The 15846-nt window shown below is 46.3% G+C and overlaps 1 protein-coding gene across 1 annotated transcript in view; it reads right to left on the bottom strand.

Moving 5' to 3' along the window:
* The window catches only part of LOC149326628 (bestrophin-4-like), a 291138-nt gene that overhangs the window by 90185 nt on the left and 185107 nt on the right, over positions 1–15846 (bottom strand). Inside the window, exons 11-13 of the mRNA XM_089562633.1 lie at positions 15442–15517; positions 14537–14711; positions 3126–3259 (exon numbers count right to left, since the gene is read on the bottom strand). Coding sequence (XP_089418759.1) covers positions 3126–3259; positions 14537–14711; positions 15442–15517 — 385 coding nt within the window. The remainder of the gene's footprint in view (positions 1–3125; positions 3260–14536; positions 14712–15441; positions 15518–15846) is intronic.

Raw genomic sequence — 15846 nt, 5'->3', positions numbered from 1 at the left:
AGTAAATATTTACAAGGCACATCACAGCAAGAAAAACACGAGAATTCACAGAGTTGACGGAAAAAAAGGGACATCAAGAATTTCTGTGTGAACAACCCTTTAATCATTCGGGCGAGAAAGGAGGTAAGCTTTAGCATTTCTTTTGAAGGACTTTTGGGAAACAGATTTCTGAATAATTTCTATGGCCTGTGTATGTTTATTTAGAAGACTGGGAATTAAATATGAAAGCATTTCGGTTCCATAGTTAGTCCTTACGAATGGTACTCTGTAACTGACGTGTCTTAATTTATAAGGCGCGTCACTACTAGAGTTTAATTGAACATATTTAGTGGGATGATGTTTGAAATCGTTAAACACATAAGAAAACAGTTTCAACTCAAATAATTCATTGACTTTTAGAATAGAATGCTTAGAGAAGTACAAACCTCTATGATCATTGTATGCAAGGTTTTCGACATATCGTATTGCTTTTTTCTGTAATGTTATCAGCCTCGTGAGGTTAGTTTTCGTTGTAGATCCCCAAACAAGTAAACAATAATGAAGATGTGATTGAATTAGGGTATAATATAACTGCCACTTCAGCCATTTCGGAACAAGGATGCGCATGTCGCATGGGAGCGCGTATTCTGAGAACACACTGCCTCTGGGAATGGCTTAAGTGAAGACGACTATGGCAGGAAGACAGAAAGCGGGGGGGGGGGGGGGTGTATAGTCACAACACTTCGTTCCGGGTCGTGCGCGTGTGGGTGGGTACCAGTGCACCCAGGGGCAGCAATGCCTTCGCATGTGAGCAGTCTCAGGTTTCTGCTCTATCTGGAAAACACGGCCCGAGAGAGAGGCCATTGTGGATGGCTCCGGATTAATCTGGGGTTCTGTAATGTGCACTCAGATCGCACAACGCAAATAGAATTTGCGTACATTTCCACAACTCATTTTGATAGATTCATCGTTGGTGGCAGAAGGGGGTTCACTGCCGATTCAATAACATTTGCCAAATTCTGATTTAGTCTGTTGTTATTCTTTGTTAGCCTTTTTATTTTATTTTCATTTGGTGACCGTCGTTTTTTGTGTCTAAGAGAGTAACAAATACGCCTGCGTTTACGATGCAATTATTTCACATATATGAAACAACTTCACGTAATGCAGCTGATCCGCTTCAAACTAGCTTTCAAACAAAAAGAACGGCTGGCAGCTGTTTCAAATCAAATCAGTTTATTTGCCACCTAGATATTTCCAGATGGAGGGGAGCTGCAAGAAAAAGCTGCCCATTGACAGCTTGACTGGCCCGCAGCACCCAGTTTGAAACAGCGGCAGCATCCTTTACCAGCGCGCGCGCGCGCGCGCGCACAAACACACACACACACACACACACACACACACACACACACACACACACACACACACACACACACACATGTAAAAAGAAAGATAACTCATGTACAGTACAGCATACAATACAACAATGTCAGTCATCATTGGTAACTTCAAGCGAGATCATATTTAAATAATTTTGCAAACAGCAAAACACGAAAAAAAGGAAATAAACGTAGACATACACGCTGACCAGGAAAACATTCAAGTATCACAAATGAAAGAAAACAAAAAAAATGTATGTATTCATGGATATGTTACAGCACTCATGGAGTTCACAGGTAGGTAGCAATGCTCAAAATATTAGTTTTGCCACAATGCGTTCGTACAGAACACGAAGCTAATTATACGTGCACGAAAATAAATGAAAGTCATTCAATTCATACTCGTTTAGTAAAGATAGAAGCAGATAACAGAGCCCTTCTTTTAATAAATTTAGGCGAGGAGTGGGCACAAGCCAGCTTTCTTTATGCCTTGTTTTATAAGTGCAGTCTCTTGCTTGCATTTTGGCGATCCTATGCAAGTTGTCGATATTGTTTCTTGATTCTCTTTTAATTCTCAAGCTTAACCGATATTTATAAAGGTTGAAGACTTTCATTATTTTTGAAGCACGGAAAAGGTTCGCACTGGGAGCTGCATAAGGGGCATTGTATAGTATATGACGTGTGTATTTCTTTTGCAGTAGGTGAATCGTCTGTAGGGTAGAACGTGGGGCCGTTCCCCAGACCAAATGGCAGTAGTTAAGATGAGAGGAAAACAGTGCGTTCTATAATAACAGTTTCACCTGTACAGGTACTAGGGATCGCATGCGACTTATCATTCCAGTTAACTGAGCTAGCTTTGGTGATACATGATTTACATGACCATCCCACGACATATTGAATGAAAATACCACCCCAAGACATTTAAACTGTTCGACAATATCAATTGTACGGTTATTGAGCAGAATATTTAGGTTTGGAGGGACATACGTATTTTTCGCTCGAAAGATTACTGTTTTTGTTTTCTTTTCATTAACCCGCATGGAGTTAACAGTGGCCCAGTCATGTAATGATTTCAAAGTAATATAGCACAAATAAATTATTTCTTGCAAATCGAATCCTCAAAAAAAGAGGCTTACATCGTCGGCATATATTACATATTTTGGAGTCGTGGATATATTAACAACATCGTTGAGATATATATTGAAGAGCAACGGCCCTAAAATGCTCCCCTGTGGCACTCCGCAATCTAGAGACTTAATTTCAGAAGTTTCGTTGTCTATCCGAACAACTTGTTGTCGATGGGAGAGGTATGAGTGAAGTAGTTGCAGTGGAAATTCCTACCGTAATTTTCAAAGCGTCTGAGAAATTTCGGTGATCAGAAAAAAGCTCGTTATCGTTCCCCGGCGTAGTTGTACCCACTACCACCATGCCAGAGCACAAGTTAAAAAAACAGAAAAGCAATGGGTGCATTAGTTTTTTGCGCCATGAAGTAATTTATTTTCTCGGAGCAGCCATGTTTTCATTACGCCTTCAAACTGAAGAAGTGTACACCTGCAGTGAAAACTGAAACTGCGAGCCCCGCAAGGGCTAACTACCGTTTCGGCTCGCCCGGCTTCCACAACCTCGGGATGTGAAGTCTTTCAAAAGCGACAGAGCTACGTTTGTCGTTCAAAAATAAAAGGTATTTGTTGCGCCAACACACCTTGCAGGCAAGTGTACGCCTAAGCATGAAAACATTTAAGATTGGAAAGTTGGAGGCAGCGCAAATACCTGGTCGTCGTCAAGAAGCGACAAGGATCGCGGCGATGCGGGCGCCGTGGAGGCCCGGCTGTTGACGGCAGCTGGCGTCGACGGCGGCTCCTCCTCGCGGCGCCCGTCTTCGTCGCTGCGCTCCGTGGCGCCCACTGCGCCAAGGAAGAACACAACTTAGCCTTAAAGGAATCTAAATCTACATCTAATAAACAATGGCGCATTCATAGGCAATATCTGACCCATTGGTTAAAGAAATGCAAAGGGAAGGAACACCGAGCATGGTCGCACCTGCCGCCACCCCTCTCCGTCCAAAGGGAGAACCTGTTGCAAGGGGTTGGGAGGCTTCATTTTGGTTTGCGGGGTTTAATGTCCCAAAGCGCCCACGAGGGATAAGTTTCATTCTGATCTCATCTCTGCGCGTCCCTTCGCATTCAAGCGGTTGTGCCCGCAAACAGGCGGTGCAGGAAGGTCACCGTAATTCCATTTCCTTCAGTGCGCCAGCACTTGCAGTGGTCATTCTCCTCATTTAGCCGTTGTGTGTTTCATTGCCCGGCACTTAGGCCACGTGACGCTATGACGTAATCAGAACCTGCCCACCGGATTGTGAGCAAGCTGCCCGCCGTAGCAAGTGGCAGTTAATGAGCGGTCGCGCCAGGCTGCTCGAGACATGCCCCACGGTGGCATCGCCTGCCGTTGCAAGGCGGAGGCGCATCGCTTATTCCAAGAGCTAAATCATCCCACATATTTTTCTGCTTACCCTAACTTACGGCTGAGATCGGTGCGCATATATAATGTCATGGCCAGGGGGCACGTGAATTGGATTTCGAGGACCCCCAAACTTTTTTCTACATATGCCCCACTGCTTTAACGCTCATTTTGCTGCAGCAGAACACATATTTGGCTCCTCCACATGGCGCTCCAAAGTGACTTGAGCCAATCATATGGCTATTGAGTTGGCTTAATTTGTAACTACAGGATAACGATCTCTCACCTCCTTATCCCGTGCATATAACGGTGTTTCATAGAAGCCCGCCACTAATTTTTAGCAGTAGAGTTTTCGAGCTAAAGAGAAGCTTTTTGAGGCGTAATAATACCAGTGTTGGCAGAAGTAAAAAAAAAAACAGGCGAATTATGTTAACTGGTAAAGTGATTAACCTGATTCTAATCGTTAATTTTTTTACTGTTACCGACAGGCGCCTAACTTTATTTAGAGATTTGCAGCCATCCGTTAGTAATGGCCATATCAGGTTTCAGAATCTCGATAACCCTCGCCTCTGTGTCTCAACTAATATGGACCTGCAGGGAAAGTATTTGATGCCGGGCTTGTTGGTTAATGCTACAAAATTTTAACGGCGCCAAAAGGCACCCACACAGGAAAAGACAGAAAGAAACGGACAGTAAGAGCGCCAACTACCAACAGAGTTTATTGCGGAAAACAGCTTCTTTTATACGCCAGTACATTATCATAACAGGAAAACAACATAGTCACGATTTATCTACAGGCCAGTTCATTATCACACTCAGCACAAATCACAAAATTTGAGAACATGAAAAACCTAATATCTATTATGACAATCTACAAATGACCGTCTAAATAATCCAATCGCGGGCGCTGAGCTTTACCGACAAAGCGCTAATGCACGTGGCCCCAGCTTTCTGTATGTGATAAGCATCGACAATCTCTCTTTCAACCCGCTCTCTGCCTTTACCGATAAACTCCGCCCTTTCCAGCACAGGTGCACATCCTTTGCACTCTCTGCAGTGATCTGACAGGTTTCTCCGCTCACTGTTTTTTATCATCCTTTTGTGCTCGCCAGCTCTTTCGTTGAACCACCGACCAGTCTACCGATGTACACACTCCCGCACTTGAGCTTTATTTTATAGATGACACCAGACCTGCATTCAGTTACCTGCAACTTGTGCCTGATAGCGCATCTCGGCGGTTGTCTTGCCATCATGGAGCAAACCTTGGCAAGCTTACATGGTGCTGAAAACACCACTCTCACTCCGTACCGACCGCCTATTTTCTTCATGTTGTGGGCTATCCTACGAATGTACGGAAATACCACCACAGGCCTCTTATCTTTCTGCTTGCTTGGCAGTTCTTCGATCGAAGTGCGTTTGATTTTCTGCAGCAATGTTTCGCATACAGCAGTGATCAAAAAGCACGGGTAGCCTGCGTCATCTAGTCTCTGCAGCTGCTTATCAAAGCCAGCCTGCACACAGTGATTGCAGGATTTGGAGAGAGCTGCGTGCATGCATATCAAGGCGATGCTCCTTTTCACAAGTTTGGTATGTGCACTGCTGAATGGCATAAGGCTTTTTCTAGAGCAGGGACTGTACATCAACACACATGCTCCTTACCACAGAAGTTCAACTGAACGTTCAGAAGCTGGATTTTTGCCCCTTGAGGCAGTTCCCAAGTGAAGGTAAGCCCTTGGGAATTGCTTCTAAAACTCTTGAGAACATCAGCAAGGCTTCGTCAAAGTTATAAGAAATGCTGGCGTCAAAAACAATAACATAGACGTCCACAAAGCGGAAAACCCGTTTGACAGGAGTTCCGTTTAGATGCGCACAGATGCGCTTGTCAAAGCTTCCTCGTCCTCGCTGGCCAGCAAGTGCTCCCGCTGTATCACACTCGGGTGGTTTATTCTTGGCTCTAAGTCTGCCTTAGGGCAGGTCCATGTGACATGTTCTAGTGTAGGTTTATCCTGACACCACGGACATTCGTCTGCATATTGTGTAGGGAAAATCTTGTGTAGATTGTGCAGGTGCGGGTAGGTACCGGTTAGTAGTCTGCGCCAGTCTACCGCCTCCTCTTTGGTAAGACTTTTGTGTGGGGAACGGGTAGCGTTTCCGCTGACCCCTGTAATGATCGAGTATATCTGAGTACGTGGGGGTAACTGGGTCAAAGGTGCCCGTGGTGCAAAGTGTTGAGTCTGCTCGGTTGACGTACCCTCGAGCTAACTCGTCTGCTGCCACGTTGCCCCTCATCCCCTCATGTCCGGGAAGCAACACTATACTATGTTTAGTGTTTTTGTGTCTGCTCGTCGTGTGTAGAATATGATTGGCGATGCTGTCGATCCCGCCTCTTGTGTAGTTCCTGCATGCTTGTTTGGAGTCCGTCACTATAGTGAGGTTGTGTCCTGTTGCGTTGTCTTGCGATATTGCCGGAGCAATGGCGGCTTCTTCAGCTGCTTCTATGTTTGGGTTGTTTATCGTTGAGCTGGTTATTTCTTTCTTTCCTTCGTCTGTTACAACATCGATCGTTTTGCGTTCGCATCGGTACTTTGCTGCGTCCGTGTAGACTACGCTGGGATTGTCGCTGAGTTCCCTGCTGAGTGCTCGGACTCTGGCTTGTCTTTCATAGTGTATATTGCGGTCTATGTGTCGGAATATCGTCACAGCTGGATGTTGTTTCTGTCTTCATTATTAATCTGTTCCTTTTCTCTTTGTGCGCCTAGAGGTAGCCGTAATTTCTCCAGTAGGCGTCTTCCCGTTCTGGTTTGAGTGAGTCGGTTTAATTTCGCACTATGTGGCGCTTCTCGTAGTTCGTCGAAGGTGCTCGATACTCCCAGTGCCATTAGTTTTTCGGTTGGTGTGTACATTGGAAGTTTGAGCGCCGTTTTGTACGCTTTGCGTAGTATGGTGTCGATTTGTAGAGTCTCTTGCTCGTTTAGTTCGTGGTAGGGGAGGCTGTACGTTACCCTACTCGTGACGAGGCTGTCTATGAGTCTTATGGTGTCCTGTTCTTTCATCCCCTTCTTTTTACTTCTGACTCTTCGCACGATTCTGACGACATCCTCTCATCATCATCATCATCAGCCTGACTACGCCCACTGCAGAGCAAAGGCCTCTCATCATCATCATCATCATTTATTTTCCCTTAAGGACGCCTAGGTGGGGCATTACATAAGGGGGGAGCAAAAATACGAAATCACTAACAATGGGAACATTTGAAATATAACAGTGAAGAAGGCAAAACAATTGTTAAAAGAGCATATAAAAATGAAAAAGGGAACAATCACAGGTACACTGTGGCCATCACGCTATATATACAGGAACCCTGTCCAATAAACCCTGTCCTTCGCCAGCCGCGGCCACCATATTCCTGCAAATTTGTTAATCTCATCCGCCCACCTAATTTTCTGCCGCCCCCTGCTACGCTTGCCTTCTCTTGGAATCAATCCACTCCGTTACCCTTAAGGACCAGTGGTTATCTTGCCTTCGCATAACATGCCCTATCCAAGGCCACTTCTTCCTCTTGATTTCAACTACGAAAATCATTAACGCACGTTTGTTCTCTCACCCACTCCGCCCGCTTCCGATCGCTTAACGTTACACCTATCATTTTTCTTTCCATAGCTCGCTGAGTTGTCCTTAACTTAAGCTGAACCCTCTTTATTAGCCTCCACGTTTCTGCCCCATAGGTGAGAACCGCTTAAATACAGCTGTTTTGTACTTTTCTCTTGAGGGATATTGGCAAACTGCCATTCGTGATCTGAGAGAGCCTGCCATATGCGCTCCACCCCATTCTTATTCTTCTTGTTATTTCCCTCATGATTTGGTTTTCTGCATGTTAATTTTTAGCCCCACCGTTCTGCTCTGCCTGTCTAATTCATTGATCATGCTTTGCAGTTCATGTCCTGAGTGAGTTAGCTAGGCAATGTCATCAGCGAATCGCAAAATGATAATGTATTGTCCATTAACTCTTATCTCCAACTGTTCCCATTTCAGGCCCCGGAATACCTCCTGTAAAGAGGCAGTGAATAGCCTAGGCAGTGAATAGCATAGGCGAGATCGTGTCTCCCTGCCTGACACCTTTCCTTATTGTAATTTTATTACTGACTTTATGGAGAACTATGGCAGCTGCTGTGCAATCGTTATAAATATCTTCCAATATTCTCCCATAGCACTCTTCTACACCCTCATTCCGCAATGCCTGCATGACTGCTGAGGTTTCTACTGAGTCGAGTGCTTTCTCGTAATCAATGAACGCTATATATAGGGGCTGGTTATATTCTGTGCATTTCTCTATCACCTGATTGATTGCGTGAATATGGTCCATTGTCGAGTGTCCTTTACGAAAGCCTGCCTGGTCCTTTGGTTGATTGAAGTCTAAGGTTGTCCTGACCCTATTAGCGATTACCTCAGTAAATACCTTGTAGGCAACAGACAGTAAGCTGATCGGTCTGTAATTCTTCAAGTCCTTGGCGTCTCCTTTCTTATGAATTAAGACAATGTTAGCGTTTTTCCAAGCTCTAGGTACGCTCGAGGTCACAAGGCATTGCGTATACAGGGTGGCTAGTTTTTCTTGCACAATCTCTCCTCCGTCCTTCAACAAATCTGCTGTTACTTGATCCTCACCAGCTGCTTTCCCCCTCTGCATTGCTCCCAAGGCTTTTTCTACTTCCTCCTTCGTTACTGGCGGGACGTCCCATTGCTGTGTACTTGCTCTGTTGTATTCTTAATTGACGGGATGGTTTTGCTACATCGTCCTGTGTTTTGCAGCCACATTCGAAGTACCGTGACTTCCGTTTTCTGAGGTATTGTCTAGTTTCCGAGTTTCAGGGTGATTTGGGAGTCGTATTTTCGTGTACCTTTTTTGATTCTTACGTATTCTGATTTTTCTGCTGAACACGATAATCCTCTGGCCCTGGCGTATTGTTCAGTATGGTCGATCGCTCTTTGTAGCCGCACTTCTTTAGCTGCTAGGGCGCCTGTGGTAATGTTATGTCATCTGCATATATTGCGTAGCTGATGTTTTATTTCGTCGAGTACTTTCCTGAATCCTATCATCGCTATGTTGAATAGTAGCGGTGATATTACTAAGCCTTGCGGTGTACCCTTGTTTGGCACCATGAAGCTCTCCGATCTTTTATTTCCGATGCCTATCGTAGCCGTTCGTTCTGTCAAAAAGTCTTTGACATAACGAAAGACTCTGTTTCCACAGTTTATGTTACTGAGACCTTCCATGATGGCCGCATGTCCCACGTTATCGAAGGCTCCCTTTATCTTAAGGAAGGTAAAAGCAGCGCAAATAAACGGGGACACAAGAGAGACACAACCAACAGGACTGGCGCTGAACTAACGACTGAGTCGTTAGTCGTAACGACTGAGTCTCAGTCGTTAGTTCAGCGCCAGTCCTGTTGGTTGTGTCTCTCTTGTGTCCCCGTTTATTTGCGCTGCTTTTACCTTCCTTAAGACGACCCACCGACTAGCCCATACAAAAATTTTGATCGCTCCCTTTATGTCAAGCGCTAGCACTATGTGTTCGCCGCTTCTTGGTATTTCAGTGAGGACATCCTCTTTTAATTATATGACTACGTCTTGCGTGGACAGTCCCCTGCTGAAGCCAAACATATCATAAGGGTACTACCCCTTGTCCTTCATAGGGTTTGTGATCCTTTCATTAATCACTCTCTCGTAGTGCGAATCCTCGCGTTTCCCCTCCCGCTGGGGATAGCGAGCATCTCTCCGTCGGCTTCTGTCTCAGCGCAAGCGCCGAGGTCTAGCGGAGGCCTTCGTCTCCTTAGGCTTCGGATATCTTGTTTTCGTCGCACACCAAAAATGGCTGGGCCACGTCCGCTTTAACCTGGTAATATTAGCCCACAATGCGGGATGGTCCGACATGCGTCCGCTCCCCCCACCGGGTCCGGACCCCTCAATGGGATTTCTCCAGTCTGGTTACGTCACTGGTGCTGCCACGCTCTGCCAGCCTTGATTTGAAGAAAATAGCGCCAGAGCATGCAAACCACGAAAAGACAAGGACGACACACAAAGCGCTAACTCACAACTAACTTTATTGAAACCAGGCAGCGCCTTTATATGGCGAAGTTTCACTGAAAAAGAGGGAGGAGGGCAGGAAAGGTAACGATATCAAAGCGACCATCACAGCGAGCACACATGAGCAAGCGGTAACCAAAACAAAAACAAAAAAGTTAACAAAGATTATTTAAGGGCGGCATCTAAGAATTCGAACTCGGATGAAAAAAGTGAAACAGATGGGGGGCTGACACACCTGTTGCCAAGTTTTCTTATGTGAAAAGCCTCCAGACATTCACGTGCCTTCTTATCTACGCTTTTGCCAAGAATCTTAGTCTGACTGAATCGTTCCTCGCATCCGTCGCAACCCATAATATGCGCTACCAAATGTGCATATCTTTAAATCTTTATCTTTAAATTTTTATTTATCTTTAAATTTTATCTTTTAATTTTTTATTTTTATCTTTAAATCTGATAAATTTCGGGCATGTTCCCCCAAGCGCGCGTTGATGCAACGCCCAGTCTGGCCGACATAGGTCTTCCCACACGTTAAGGGGATAGCATAGACCACTCCTGCGGAACACATGATGAATGGAGAGTCGTGCCTTATCTGGCAACCCCGCTTTCTTGAGCTGCAAATACGGGGGCACAGCTTTTTTCAGCTTGTTGGGGGCGGAAAAAACGACACTCACCCCATGCCTGTTGGCCACTTTCTTCAAGTTGTGAGCAGTTTTGTGCAAGTAAGGCACCACCAACGGCTTCTGTGACCTGCAACGATCCTCTCCGGAGTTTCTTCGTGTTCCTTGCTTAAGTTTTTTTAGAAGGGTCTCGCAGACAGCAGTCAACACTGAGCAGGGGAACCCAGCCGCAGAAAGCCGGCTCACCTGATTCTGGAAGCTAGCCTGCAACCGATGCGGGCACGACTTTTTCAAAGAAGACTACAAGCAATGCGACGCTATTGCTCTTTTCACCGTCTTTGAGTGCATAGAATCATAAGGCAAAAGATCTTTCTTCGCCCGCGGGTAATAGCCCCAGCAAACATGTCTCTCAAGAAAGGTTAGTTTTACATCTAAAAATTGTAAGACGTTAGTGTCAGGAAGTTCATGGGTGAACGTGAGCCCAAGTCCATGTTTGTTAAAAGCATTTAAAACTTCACCTACTGTAGAGGCGTAGGTGAAGGAAGTCTGCTTTGTTAAAAGCACTCAAAAATCGTCCACGTACCTAAAAATCTTTAAAACCACCCCCCCCCCCCCATTAAAAACTATGTCCAAAGACGGTCAACTTTCGCTAAGAAAATATCGCAAAGGATGGGGGCCACACAGGAACTTATGCACACACCCTTGCGCTGCAAAAAAGGCAGGTTGTCAAAACTTATAAAAGTAGAACTAAGATAAAACTGCAATAATGCGATAAAGTTGTCAACCGACAAACCTGAAGAATTTTGAAAAGGCACGTCACCGTTTGCTTCTATGCATTCCTTTACTGTCGCCAAGAGCTGGTCTTGAGGAATCGAGTAAAACAAATCTTGTACATCTATGGAAAAACCAAAGCCAATATCCTCGGTACTCTGTAAGTACTCAACAACAGCTGTCGAATTTTTTGTGAAGAAGTGATCGTCCATCCGTAGTAATTTAAGTTGCTTTTGCAAGAAAGTACTGACGTTCTTTTGCCAAGAACCATCTTCACTCACGATAGTCCGGAAAGGTACGTCAGGTTTGTGAGTCTTGGCAGTAAAGAAAGCATTTAGGCCTGAACTTTGTACAGGTGTACATAAGAACTTTGTACAGGTGAAAAAAAGTGCTGTCAGAGTTAAAACAAAATTCAGTAACTTCTGCAAGGATTTAAATTTAGTTTCTCTCGCTAAAGATATAAAAAACTGCCGAGGTAATAGCCTAAATGCTTTCTTTACTGCCAAGACTCACAAACCTGACGTACCTTTGCGGACTATCGTGAGTGAAGAAGGTTCTTGGCAAAAGAACGTCAGTACTTTCTTGCAAAAGCAACTTAAATTACTACGGATGGACGATCCCTTCTTCAGAAAAAATTCGACAGCTGTAGTTGAGTACTTACATAGTACCGAGGATATTGGCTTTGGTTTTTCCATAGATGTACAAGATTTGTTTTACTCGATTCCTCAAGACCAGCTCTTGGCGGCAGTAAAGGAATGCATAGAAGCAAACGGTGACGTGCCTTTTCAAAATTCTTCAGGTTTGTCGGTTGACAACTTTATCGCATTATTGCAGTTTTATCTTTGTTCTACTTTTATAAGTTTTGACAACCTGCCTTTTTTGCAGCGCAAGGGTGTGTGCATAAGTTCCTGTGTGGCCCCCATCCTTTGCGATATTTTCTTAGCGAAAGTTGACCGTCTTTGGACATAGTTTTTAATGGGGGGGGGGGGGGGGGGGGGTTAAAGGTTTTTAGGTCCGTGGACGATTTTTGAGTGCTTTTAAAAAAGCAGACTTCCTTCACCTACGCCTCTACAGTAGGTGAAGTTTTAAATGCTTTTAACAAACATGGACTTGGGCTCACGTTCACCCATGAACTTCCTGACACTAACGTCTTACAATTTTTAGATCTAAAACTAACATTTCTTGAGAGACATGTTTGCTGGGGCTATTACCCGCGCGCGAAGAAAGATCTTTTGCCTTATGATTCTATGCACTCAAAGACGGTGAAAAGAGCAAGAGCGTCGCATTGCTTGGAGTCTTCTTTGAAAAAGTCGTGCCCGCATCGGTTGCAGGCTAGCTTCCAGAATCAGGTGAGCCGGCTTTCGGCGGCTGGGTTCCCCTGCTCAGTGTTGACTGCTGTCTGCGAGACCCTTCTAAAGAAACTTAAGCAAGGAACACGAAGAAACTCCGGAGAGGATCGTTGCAGGTCACAGAAGCCGTTGGTGGTGCCTTACTTGCATAAAACTGCTCACAACTTGAAGAAAGTGGCCAACAGGCATGGGGCGAGTGTCGTTTTTTCCGCCCCCAACAAGCTGAAAAAGCTGTGCCCCCGTATTTGCAGCTCAAGAAAGCGGGGTTGCCAGATAAGGCACGACTCTCCATTCATCATGTGTTCCGCAGGAGTGGTCTATGCTATCCCCTTAACGTGTGGGACGACCTATGTCGGCCAGACTGGGCGTTGCATCAACGAGCGCTTGGGGCAACATGCCCGAAATTTATCAGATTTAAAGGATAAATATGCACATTTGGTAGCGCATATTATGGGTTGCGACGGATGTGAGGCACGATTCAGTCAGACTAAGATTCTTGGCAAAAGCGCAGATAAGAAGGCACGTGAATGTCTGGAGGCTTTTCACATAAGAAAACTTGGCAATAGGTGTGTCAGCACCCCATCTGTTTCACTTTTTTCATCCGAGTTCGAATTCTTAGATGCCGCCCTTAAATAATCTTTGTTAACTTTTTTGTTTTTGTTTTGGTTACCGCTTGCTCATGTATGCTCGCTGTGATGGTCGCTTTGATATCTTTACCTTTCCTGCCCTCCCCCCTCTTTTTCAGTGAAACTTCGCCATATAAAGGCGCTGCCTGGTTTCAATAAAATTAGTTGTGAGTTAGCGCTTTGTGTCTCGTCCTTGTCTTTTCGTGGTTTGCATGCTCTGGCGCTATTTTCTTCAAATCAAGTATGCACCAACTCGCCCAAGAAGAAGTGTTAATGCTCTGCCAGCCCATGGGCGAATTTTATGACAGACGACGCCGGACATCAACGGTTTTTTTTCTGCGATGATACTTTTAACACGCCCAAACATGTAAACAAATTGAGCCCGTTTGAAAAAATGGCTGTGGCTCAACTTGGTTAAGCCGGGAAATTGCGAAAGCAACCATCGAAATTCGCGCGTGGCCGCTTGAAACTCGTCGACTCTTCTTTTGTAGTCAGCACAACGCTCTTCACTAACGTCTCCATCGGTTTGAATCAGGCCAGCCTTGATGAGGGAACTTTCGCGCTTCTTCTTTAGACGCTGCTCTCGATCTTCTTATGTTTCTTCAGCACGTCTTTTCCTCTTGCGTTCGTTATCCTTAATCCGCGATGGACGTTCCTTCTGAAGCCGCTCCTGTCGTTCTTCCTGGGTTTCATGCGCTCGTCGCAGTCGCTTAGTCAAATTCCAACGTTCGTCACTGCTAGACTACAGCTGGCTCCATCTTCACTGTCGACAACACTGAGCGAATCAGTCCCATCATCCACTGAAGAGCTCGCACGTTCTCGCCGAGCCGCATACTGGGCACGTCGCTTAGCGAGTCTTGTTTCACGCTCTTCCTCTGTCTCTGTAGCTCGCCGCTCTCTTTTACGCGCATTACGACGAGCTTCCCTAGTGGTAGGCGGCATCGCCGCGAAGCCGCTGGTGGTTGGCACAGCTACTGCTTTCTAGCGACGTGAGTCGAGCCTAATCTCTTCAGCGTAACGCCACAATCGCGCTCCTAGCGGAGAGCGCAGGAGTTAGGCGCCGGTAGTGGCACCGCCGCGGCTTGCGACGGCGCGAGTCGGTCGCCCTTCTCTTCGGCGTGATGTCACACATGACGTCACACAGAGGTCAACTAAAGGTCAATGGTGGCACCGCCGCGCCACGGCAAAGGCTGAAAGTGCAAGTAGTATTGCTTTTGAAATAAAAAAGCAAGAGTTGAGTTCTGTAACATGCGATGCTCTCGGAGGAAGCGTCGACCTACCGGACACACGCGTGGAGTCCCTCCGGCCGACGAGCCTGCTCAGCCGGCCCGCCCAGCTGGCCTTGGGGGCCCAGCGCCAGGCGAGGCCGCCCACCGAGCTGCCGCGGGACGAAGACCGGCGGGACCTGGGCACGGGTCGGCTACGGGGAGTGCCGCTGCGGCCTTCCTCTGGGCCCTGCGAGAAGTACGCTACACTTTCGAACCCCACGGGTTGGGCACCCGGCCGTTCCTTTTTGTTTTCCTTTGCCCACAACCTCCCCCCCTCAGACGGTGGTTATCCACCACAACCACAGGAGGGCCCCGGCTGGACGCACCATTGGCAGTACAGAATAGCTATGGCAAATTCTTTCACATTTCCTAAGACAAGGAAAGAAATTGCGCAAGCAGAGTGAAACAATGCACAAAGTTACAATACAGAAAAGCGCCGATCTGCTGGTTGCCTCTACACTGTAAGAAGGACGGGCGGGGGGGGGGGGAGCCAGCAGTCTTGGATTTCACTGGCAAACACCAACCGAGAGCTGAATATTAGTGCCTTCGTGAGGGCCAGTCGGTGAGCTATCATGGAGGGGTGCAGCGCTAAGGTAACAAGGACGACATACACACAAAGAAAACAGGACGAGTGCTGTTTCCGTTGTCTCTATGTCGTCCTTGTCCCCTTCGCGCTAAAATCCTTCCATGACGACAGCTGACACCACAGTACAGGCAGGAATATTTTGGAGGGTAGGCAGAGGCTACACTCAAAGCGCTCCTAGGAGCGCTCCTAGCGCGTTTTCTTCTTCTTTATTGCATACTGTCTGGTTCTGTTAAACGCCATCACGTGGTGCCGTCTGGAGGGTTGACTTCGGGCCTTTCCCTAAAATCCGGAAGATCTCTCGTTTAAAGGACGCGCATTTCGTACATCTCACCTGGTTTTTCTCGGTGTTTTGAGATGTGCCAAGCAACTTGTTCCGAGACACCACACTCGCCTGCCCAGGTGGAATGCTGCGTCATGTGACCGCATGGTTATGTTGCGGGGAAACTATGACCATCACATAAAAAACGGCTACACGTCTCTCATGTCGAAGACAAAGACTTGTGCCGTTTTGCGGGTTGTTCGGGACTGTGAGGCAACAAGCAAAATCCGTTGATTAAGCGCCGTTTATTACCGTACGCCCTAGCGTACTCGAAAAACGAAAATTGGTTTTTGAGGGAAGGAAATGGCCCAGTAACTGTCAGACGTCACGGTGGACACCCGAACCGCGCCTTTAGGGAGTGATAAAGGAGGAAGTCAAAGAAGCGGGGAAGGAAGAGGTGTCGTAGTGGAGGACTCC

This window comes from Amblyomma mixtum, chromosome 10 (genome assembly GCF_055824585.1).
Source record: "Amblyomma mixtum isolate Tamu chromosome 10, ASM5582458v1, whole genome shotgun sequence".
NCBI lineage: Eukaryota > Metazoa > Arthropoda > Arachnida > Ixodida > Ixodidae > Amblyomma > Amblyomma mixtum.
The sequence above is the reverse complement of the archived record's forward strand: the minus strand, read 5'-3'. Positions and strand labels throughout refer to the sequence as shown.